Source organism: Habropoda laboriosa, unplaced genomic scaffold (genome assembly GCF_001263275.1).
Source record: "Habropoda laboriosa isolate 0110345459 unplaced genomic scaffold, ASM126327v1 scaffold23, whole genome shotgun sequence".
In the NCBI taxonomy this organism is placed as follows: domain Eukaryota; kingdom Metazoa; phylum Arthropoda; class Insecta; order Hymenoptera; family Apidae; genus Habropoda; species Habropoda laboriosa.
In genome coordinates this window covers 1,940,422-1,950,675 of record NW_017100140.1, presented here as the reverse complement: position 1 = coordinate 1,950,675, position 10,254 = coordinate 1,940,422, and the positions used below count along the sequence as shown (strand labels likewise).

The 10,254-nt window shown below is 29.5% G+C and overlaps 4 protein-coding genes across 4 annotated transcripts in view; 2 read left to right on the top strand and 2 right to left on the bottom strand.

The window, feature by feature from the left end:
• Positions 1-939: 939 nt before the first annotated feature.
• Positions 940-5,283, bottom strand: LOC108570126 (coiled-coil domain-containing protein 186). The gene is made up of 9 exons (XM_017931919.1): positions 5,160-5,283; positions 3,318-5,013; positions 2,965-3,235; positions 2,488-2,891; positions 1,864-2,402; positions 1,511-1,776; positions 1,372-1,395; positions 1,120-1,269; positions 940-1,014 (listed from the first exon to the last, which is right to left on the bottom strand). The coding sequence occupies exons 1-9, from the start codon at positions 5,281-5,283 to the stop codon at positions 940-942; spliced, it is 3,549 nt and encodes a 1,182-aa protein (XP_017787408.1).
• A 330-nt stretch (positions 5,284-5,613) lies between these two features.
• LOC108580179 (probable proline--tRNA ligase, mitochondrial) lies at positions 5,614-7,271 on the top strand. The gene is made up of 6 exons (XM_017943879.1): positions 5,614-5,715; positions 5,794-6,045; positions 6,140-6,401; positions 6,463-6,644; positions 6,710-6,922; positions 6,987-7,271. The coding sequence occupies exons 1-6, from the start codon at positions 5,614-5,616 to the stop codon at positions 7,269-7,271; spliced, it is 1,296 nt and encodes a 431-aa protein (XP_017799368.1).
• Positions 7,272-7,415: 144 nt separating this feature from the next.
• Positions 7,416-9,460, bottom strand: LOC108570284 (probable sulfite oxidase, mitochondrial). The gene is made up of 6 exons (XM_017932124.1): positions 8,835-9,460; positions 8,565-8,751; positions 8,370-8,495; positions 8,077-8,269; positions 7,795-7,995; positions 7,416-7,720 (listed from the first exon to the last, which is right to left on the bottom strand). The coding sequence occupies exons 1-6, from the start codon at positions 9,458-9,460 to the stop codon at positions 7,416-7,418; spliced, it is 1,638 nt and encodes a 545-aa protein (XP_017787613.1).
• Positions 9,461-9,573: 113 nt separating this feature from the next.
• LOC108580172 (UPF0668 protein C10orf76 homolog) overlaps positions 9,574-10,254 on the top strand; it is a 4,399-nt gene continuing 3,718 nt past the window's right edge. Inside the window, exon 1 of the mRNA XM_017943867.1 lies at positions 9,574-9,642. Coding sequence (XP_017799356.1) covers positions 9,574-9,642 — 69 coding nt within the window. The remainder of the gene's footprint in view (positions 9,643-10,254) is intronic.

The following is a 10,254-nucleotide window of genomic DNA, read 5'->3' as shown; positions in this document are numbered from 1 at the left end:
TTTATTAATTTAGGATGGACTGAAATATTTTTTGCATTATTTTATACATTGCCATACAACATTTTTCTTTACAGTGGTTTACAATCTTTATATTATGTAAAATACACATAGGTCATAATTAATATTTTGGTACATATTTAGTTACTAAATTGGATGTATCCTACATACATTAAATCAATACAATAATAACAAGTCCTTATTTAAAATTTTCATTTTTGTGTGTTAAAAATTCTTAATATATTAACAGTACGGAATGTTCCTTTAAAACCATAAAGTTGTGTTGCAATGATGATAATTGAACAAATAAAGGATAGTCAATCGAAAAAATAAACAATTTTACAATAAAATATGATCCCAAAATTTATCAAAAATATTTAACACTCTGCATTTTAATATAAAACTAATAAATTGTTCTTGTAAGTATCCTAATTTTTGACTAGATGCAATAATAATAATTATAAAACAATAAAATTATTCTTTGAACACCAAAACGTGATTTTAGTTCTGATGAAAAGCAATTATTCAACTTAAAGAGACAAAAGAACTAGAACAGTGTATCAAAGAACTCTCTTTACAATATGTATATGACAAAGGTATAATAAGTTAAATATAATTCAAACATATTAATCATTTACACGAATAAACTACATTAAGATAAGTATCAGATTATTATATCTATTTTTAAATTAAAAAAATATATCATTTGAATTACTGTGAAATGTACTTTCCTTTAAGTGATGATTCAGTACGTGTATCTTATAGAATGGAAATGCAATTTTGTGTATATTCAATATATGACATTAAAGTTGATACTAGTATGTATATATGTACCATAAATTTCTTAGTCGATAACTTCACTATCTTCACGTTTTTAATATATGCACTCGTTATGTCATTATCTGTACAATATAAGTACAAGTATGTTATCCTAATATACTTTTAGTTTGTCTTTTGCCTTTGTTGGTTCTGTATAGTTAACCTCGCTATTTCTTCACCGAGAGTATCAATATTATCCTACAAAGATAACGTTGATTAACGAAAAAAAAGATGTGAATGATAGTTTATTTTATAGATACCATATTATATAATTTTTAAATATGAATATAATTTTACGTTTACCTTTAGTGTGATATTTTTAAATAATGCATCTTCGAGAACAGCTTGGAGTTTCTGATTTATCTCTAATGATAATTCCAGTGTCATATTGTCATCCGAGACTCGTTGATTATATACCGAGGCCATTATTCCTCCGTGTTTTGCTAATTCAGCCTATAATTAAATGGCAATTAAAATCTAAGGAATCTTTACGATTGTATTTAAAATATAAGTCACCCCGAAATATTAATTAACATTTATATTATTAAAACTTACTGCATTTCTCCTGCTCTTGATATGCTTGTATATAAAAAATGAAATATAGTGAAATACTTTGAATGAAATATTTTACACAAAATTGTGAAATGTAAAAAGACGTTTTATGAAATTGTACGGTTCAATATAAACAATTTACCTTATATTTATCTCTTTCATTGCCACCCATGGCACCAATATTCTCATGTAAAATATAATTTTGTATGATTCTCTTCTTTTTCTGCAACTCTTCAACTAGGATTCGAGTATGTTCTTCGAAAAAATCTAGTTTCTCGGCTTTTCTAGCGTTACTCTCCTGTAACTTTATAATACGTTCTATTAGCGCTTGTTTACTAGGTTCTATAGGCTGAATACTTTGGTCACCATTGATACTGTTATCGGATAAGGCACCATTTAAAGCATCTCCTAAAAGAAAAAAAAAGAAAATGAAGAACTGCAAAGAAATACGTGAATGAAGTAACCGACATTACTGAGATTCTCATATGTAAGAACCTGTATTTAACGAAAGATTTGATCCAGTTCTAGATCCAACAACCAATGAATTATAAGGTGATGATGTTTCAAATGCTTCCAATTTCCTTCGACATTGTTGTAGCTCGCGCGTCATTTCCTTCATACTGATTTGCTGCTTCCTCTTTAACACCGCATTCTCTCCTTGACTATCCTCCAATTGCTGAACAAGACTTTGTACCTCTTGCGTCTGCTCAGCAAGACGCCTGGTTAAAACGTCACATTCCTCGCTTCTCATTTTTCGTTCTTGAGCAAGACTCTCTTCTAACGTCTTAATTTTATCAGTTAATTCGCTTATACGTTCGTGTAATGGTCCATGTTCTTGCTCCAATTGTTTTACTTTAGCTTCAATGCCCGTAAATTCTGACTGAAGTCGTACGTTTTTATCCGTCAATTTCTGCGTAAAGTCCAACATTTCGGCTTCTTTCTGACGACAAGCAGACATATCAGCCTGCAATTCTTCGTTGGCAGAACGTAAATGTTTGATCTCTGTTTCGGTCGATGCCAAGTAATGATCTTTGCTATGTTGAAAAGAAATGAAGTAATAATATGAAAAAAATAATGTATCAAATAAGACCATGATTCTTTTATAGTCACGATACTTACTGCTGTAATTGAACTTTTAACGTTTCCAACTCAGATACTTTACTGAGCAATTCTACGATTTCTTTCTGACGTTGATCTGCTATGATCTTCAAATTACTTAGATTGCTTTCATAATTCAATCGATTTTTTTCAGCATCTTGTATCCTTAAGCTAAGTGTGTTGTTTTCCTCAATTAAAACTTCTTGTCTGTGCTTCAATGTATCTACTTCCTTTTGCAACTGAAGTCTTAATATTTCTTTATCTTCTGTAACGTGCCTTTCTAAGATTAATCGTGCTTGTTGCTCCTTTAATTGTTGATCCAATGTAACAGCTTTGTTCTCTTCTGATTGTTGGAATTTTCGCATTGATTCCTGCGTTTCTTTACGTATCTGTTCGCATTCTTCCTTCATTTCATTGATTCTGGTCTACAAAAATGAATGAAATTAATGTCATAAATTTGTATGTAAAAATAAGATTACACCTCTTTAACGTTATTACCGTAGCTTTATCTAATTTTTGTTGAGTCTCCTTTTGCAAATCCATTTCCGTCTTAAGTTTGTTTTGAGTCCATTGTAATTTTAAATCTCTCATTTTTACGTCTTCCCTCAATTTATCAACTTCTTTGTGGAGATCCGTCACTTCGCGATGTTTTCCAGTCAAAATATTGCATATTCTAGCTCGCTCCCCTTGCATCTCTCGTAATCTGCTCTGAAGTCCTTCATGCTGTGTTGTAATTTCTTTTACTCTTCGTTCTGCGTTTTCCTTTGCCCTAACAACGGTACGATAATAAAGAGATAAACGGTAAATAATTATAAAACACATTAACCACGTTTGTAAAAATTGTAATATACCTTTGGGTATCAATTAGTTGTTTTTCGCTAACCGCATATTTCATCACCATGCTTTCCCTTTCTTTATTCGCGGCATTGTACTCATTTTTAAATGTTTCCTGTGCTACTAATGACGCATGTAATTGAAATGTAAGTCTGTTTATTGTCTTTTCCAAAGTTTCAATCTGTGTAGAAGAGATTTCTCCTTTTTCTATTTCTAAATTTCGATTTCTCTGTTCCAAATGTTCAACCTTCTCCTCCAACTTTAAATGTTTAGATTTCAAATCCGCATAGTCCTTTAATAAAGTCAGATATGCTGGATGTTGTAATAAACCACTTTTCGACTCTTCAATTTCGGTGCTTTCTTTTTCTTTTTGATCTATACTGTCGGTAATACTTTCCTGGAAATTATTGTCCTCAGAGGTCAATACTACAGGGTTCACAGTACAATTTCCATTTGTTTCTGCACATAGTGCATTGTCATTTATTTTATTAATATCATTGCTGACAGAATAAGATTCAAGTTGTTTTGTGTCATTCAATTTACAAGCAATAATATCATTACTCAAGGTACAATCATTTGTCAATACACATTTATTATTTTTCTCAGTATTTGTGCACATATTTTCATTTGGATTTGTTACTAAACCATTTTTGTTTTCATTACTTTTTGTACATTCATTTTCTTCATTTTGTACATTCATTGAATCCTTTGCTACATACAAAGTATTTTTTGTCTTTGTTACTGAAACTGACTCATTGTCATATACTGGACCTATCAAAGGGGATTCTGTGCTAGAACTGCGGGTATTATCTATGGATTTCATTACTGAATTATACTTCATTGTCAAATGTTGTGGTAGGAGTGCTTTCTCCATTATGTTTGTTGATTTTTCTGTAATAAAGTTTAAAAAGTTACGACTCTTGTTTAGAAACTGAGCATTTGATTGCATTATATTAATTGGATTTGTTGGCAGTGAAATTTTCACCAATCTGCTGTCATCAACTAAAGTTGGTCTAGAGATTATGTTACTCTGTATCTTAGAATTTCTTACAGTTTCAGAAGGTTTTTGTTCTCTGTTAAAGTTCCGTTCATATTTCATTAAATTTGATAAAGCCTCTGCTTGATCATTATTTACCATTAATTTTCCATTCATATTAGAATGCTTTACTGCATCTTCTATTCTCTTAATGTCATTTTTAATTTCAGAATCTTCATGTTTTTCTGCAATAACAGTTTCTTCTGAAGGTTTTGCTTGATGTGCCTCTGTGTATAAGTTAGTACTAAAAAGTATTTTTTCCTCATCATTGCATGTTGTATTTAATCTTGTATATTTATTTGGTGTCACAAATTCTTTATCATAATTAGAAATTTCATATGAAGATATAAATGATAATGAATCAGATAATGTTGATGATGGTAATCTAATATCATTATAGGAAGATGATTTCTGAAAACATTGTTCTTGTGGAAGGCCTATATCAGCAGCTGTTTGACATTTTAGAAATACCTCTGAGAAATTACTTAAAGAAGTAGAATTTTTCAGAGTTTTATTAATACTGTTTCCTTCTATCAATTGATGATATTCCTCCTTATCATTCTTTAATAATACTGAATTTGTTTCAATTTGAGCGATACTGTCTTGTTCAATTTCTTCCTGACTTAGCATTGTATCTTCATTTAGCTTTACATCTTGTTGAGTCAAAATTTCACTGACTAAAAAGATCAATTGAAAATGCAATATTAAAATTCTCGTCGTAAATCTAATGCTGTTTAAACAGCTGTAAACTGACAGATTCATATGTAGCAACTTATAAAGTAATTTAATACGTTTACGTTAATCAAAACTCGTTAACTCGTACCTTCTGTAAGGGAAACATCTGGTTTTACGCCGGAATCAGTTTGATCGAAGTTTTCTAAACAGATTTTTTCTTTAGAAGGCAATTCCGATTTTTCTTCGTCCATTTCAGAAACTGCAAATTCCATTTCTTTCGGAACAAGTTGACCCTATTTCATGGTATTATATTGGACGATGAGAATCATCGATGATGAAAACCTTTGTCGACTTGAAATAAGCTTGCAATTACAATATTAAGCGACATTCGCGAAAATATTTAAATTAAGGAAAATAACCTAAAATCCAAGAGATTTTATCTGTCATTATCCGTACCGTTTCTAACCATTGCTACGAACATGATTAACTACTACTAAATCTGAAAACATCGACCAAGGATTCAGCTGATAGAAATATAGTCTGCTGTACCACGATTAAGCGTGCATTCAAACTCGATAGCTTGTTGGATAAATACGTACAGCATGTCGATTCAAAGCATAAATAAATTATCACGATTATTTCAACCAATTTCTTCTTGGGTAGCAACCAGGAAGAAACTGGAAGTTCCCTCAAAAAGTTATGAAGTGCGTTCAAAGTTATTTCTCTTGTTTTTGTATTATTCTTTCAACAATTATTACTGATAATATTTCTACTGATTGTAGAATTTAATTAAATATGGAATAATAAAACATGTTAACAGTGGCATGTATGCATTTCTACCTTTGGGTTTACGTGTCTTAAATAAACTGACAACACTTGTCGACAATGAAATGGATAAAATTGGAGCACAAAAGTTATTGCTTCCAGCTTTAACACCTGTACATTTATGGAAGAAAACAGATAGATTCAAAGACAATGCAACAGAATTGTTTAAAGTGAAAGATAGATTTGATAAAGAATACATACTTAGTCCAGTGAGTTTGTAATAATTAAAAATATAATAAAGTACATTAACATGTTAAATAGCAAAGTAATTAATTTTTTAGTGAACTTATTACTTTATTATAGACATATGAAGAAACTATTTGTACTCTAGTATCATCCATAGGAGTATTATCACCAAAAATGTTACCCTTAAAATTGTATCAAATTTCCAATAAATGGAGAGATGAAATGAAGCCACGTCTCGGATTTTTAAGGAGTAGAGAATTTGTCATGAAAGACCTATATACATTTGATGGAAATTTAAATCATGCACAAGAGACATATGCATCAGTAGGTGAAGCTTATGAGAACATATTTAAAAATATAGGTGTATCATGTATAAAAGGTACTAAATGAAGCAATGCTATGCAACACTTAGCATTTATTAACATTATCTGTATTTGCAGCTGTTGGTGATCCAGGATTAATTGGAGGTTCTATAACTCATGAATATCATTATGTAAGCAATATTGGAGAAGATATTGTTTGTGTATGTTCATCTTGCCAATATGCTATTAACAAAACTATGACTAAAGAATTACATTGTCCTCAATGTAAAAAACCATTTCTTGAGCAATGCACTGCAGAGGTAATAAGAAATACATATTTATATATCAATTTTTTTTTTTTATGAATGCATATTTCTCATTCTAGGTAGGACATACATTTTTATTAAATACAAAATACACAGAACCTTTAAAAGTATTACATAAAGTAAACAATGTATCAACACCTTTAGTAATGGGTTGTTTTGGACTTGGTTTGAGTCGTATTTTTACAGTAATGATAGAAGTATTATCTACCAAAGAAGAATTGAGGTGGCCAAAAAATTTGGCACCATATACTGTATGCATTATACCACCAAAGGTAATATATTTCATATTTTTTATGTAATATATTTTATATCATAAAACATTATTATAATTTACAGAAAGGTAGCAAGGCAGAAAATGGATCTCAATATGTGAATGAAATAATAGAAATTTTAGATCGGCTAAATATTGATGCTATTTTAGATGATAGAATACATTTATCTATTGGAAATCGTTTTATGCATGCGCGAGTAACCGGATTCCCTTACGCTATAATAATTGGTCAATCCATTATGGAATCTCCACCTCAAGTTGAAATTCACAATATAAATGATTTAACAAATTGTAAAGTACCCTTAGGCAACATATCCACTTATTTTAATAGTGAAAGTATTAAAACTTAAATAAACGTAGATTTTTTAAAGAAGTGCATTTAATACCCATTTTTTAATTACAAAAGTTGTTTATTGTTATTTATCTTTTATTAAAGAAAATAAGAAATCTATTATTTGTAGTAATTTTATTACGTCAGATCGCACTTATAAAATTTAATGTTCCAATTTAACTCTAACTCTGTGATACGCATTACAAAGGAAACCTCGTAGATTCCAGATATTTTTGAAACTTTCTGGTTGAACATTATATGACGCATCTACAGCTTTGGCCCAAATTTCTGTTTCTTTACATCTTTTATTAACGGGCAAATCTATACTCCACAATGTCCAGCTCCAGTAACGACCCTCTTTAGCATTAGTATCTTCAGCATCTAAGTTAGCTGTATGCCAAGTTCTACCTTTGTCATTTGTTACATCAACTCGAATAATTTTTCGGCCTCCTCCTGACCACGCATATCCTATGAAAAATTTTTATCTTTATCAGAAAGATAAAAAAAATGGCATTTTAAATGTTTTAAAAGTTATATTTTACCTTTAACATTTATTTTTCCATTTATCGGCACGACCGTTTCCGATGGTATCGGTTTACAAATTGCAGAAACTACGGGCATTTCCTGTATGGCAGGTGCCTTAGAAAAATCTACATTGTCCCAGTCAGTACTGGGAGAAAAACCTTTGTAATCACCTTGTTGCCATTGAGATTGATTCTCTTCTTTTGAGACAATTATTCTAACTATAAATATTATAACAGATGTTATAAAATTATTTTATTATTTAATCATAATTATGACTATAATATTTGCTACTTAATTACCAAGCCATTTTACATTCCTAGCACCCACAACACCTGGAACAATTACTCTAATGGGAAAACCATGATCTCTTGGTATTGGTTGTCCATTCATTTCATAAGCTAAAATTACATCTGATCTAGGATCCACAGCTTTGTTAATGGGTATGCTTGCACCATATGGTGTACCAGAAGGATCTGAGTCATGTCCTTCAAACTTATTTAATGAAATTATTTCAATTTGAAGATAAGTACTTTTTCTTTTTATTATTTTTAAAACTTACAAAAGTTTTATGTTTTTGTTTATATGTTAATACCTGTACATGATTGTAGTTATCCTCGTTAATTCCTAAATCTTTCAGTACATCACATAACTTTGCTCCAACCCATGTAGCATTACCCACAGCACCTACATCCCAACTCAATCCTTTAAGCTGTTTTTCCTATAATAAATTGGAAAAGATATAATGCTGTTTATATTTTATTATAAATAGAAAAATAATTTAATTTACTTTTGCCATTTCTGATCTTCTGTTTCCACCACACATTACTGCACTTGTTATTGTATACTTGGGATATTTTTTTATATCTTCAAATGTGAGAGTTTTCTTTGTTGTTTCCTCTACAGCTAATTCTAAAGTATATGTTTTTAAATCTATGTCAGGAACAGGAAGATGGTTTCTTACATAAAATAATTCCCTAAAATAAAATAATATCTTAGATTTAAATTATTTAGCAAATAAAATTCCTGCAAATTATATTTAAATTTAAAATATATTTACACTGGTGTAATAAAGCTTTCAATTAATAAAGAAGGTGGTGGCTCAGCACAAAATGGTTTTTGTCCATTAATTTTTAAAGCTTTGTGCCTTCTTGGTTCTTTTGAATATGGATCATTCTTATTAATGTTATTGTTAATTGCATCTTCTTTAGAAATATTTCCAATCCTCATTGATTCAAGAAGTTCATATATTTCTGGTGTGTTATGATTAGCAAAAATTGTCCAAAATGGTTCAATTGAACTACCAGCTGCCATTATTATCTTAGAAGAACCACCTGGATGCATATCTATAAAATCTGTTATGTCGTATACTCCTTGTTTAAATGTTACCCACACACGATTTTCTTTGTTATCATGTTTGCCTACTTCTTCCAAATTATATGTCTTTAAGTCTGCTCTGAATTCTCCACACGGAACATGTTTATCCAAAGCATGGACCTTTTTATAAAATACATAATAATATGCACCTAATATAGATGTGGCAATAGTAATATATGCTGAATATATTTTATAAGGATTATTTCTAAATGTATTTTGTTTTGTATATCCTTCATTATGAGATGAATATTGCCTGGATGTTTCAGACCTATTTCTTAGTTGGTTTAAAATTCTCAAATGTAAAATCATAATGCAAAATTTTTATATTCATTAATCAAAAGAATATGATACAAAAACGAAAAGATCGTTTTCCTATGAATTATATGAAACAGATATGTAACATTGTGTAATTATAGATTACTATGTTTGCTTGGATTAAGAAACTGTATGATAATGATCCATATACGCAAATATCATTATCTACTACTAAGGTTTGTTTTCAAAACGTAACATTCCAAAGGAAGTATCGCGATAAGCATGTGGTAGGTGTGTATAAGTTTTTCATTCCATGATGGCTTCCTGTCATTCTGGTGTATGAATGTTTTCGTAATTCTTCGCACTATTATTTTTTTTCCAATACTGTAAACTTTTTAATGGAACCATAAAAAAATAGGTCATAACGAATAATAATTTTGAAAAAAAAAATACTTTGAATTGATTGTTAAATAAATGTACAAATTGCTTATGTGACATTAAGGAATTATCTTCTTTACTAGTAAGTAAATGCTCGATGCTTATCCTGTTAGAATTTGTTACAAATTTTTACAATTTAAAAAAATAAAAGTATCAGTATTTTTATTATAAAGGTGTCTTAAGTATTAAGGTATTCTTTGTTCATTTAAAATGAATGTAATTTCAGTTTAGAGGTTATATATAAAAGACAAGAATAATGCGAATTTTAAACAATAATAATGAATCATGATTTTTGAATACACTTACATAATAATGTCTTATATTTATATTATATGACTTAATTCAAATTTTAATGTTACACAAAATCTAAATTTATATTTAAATTAATGCATTTCCAGGTGAATGAAATG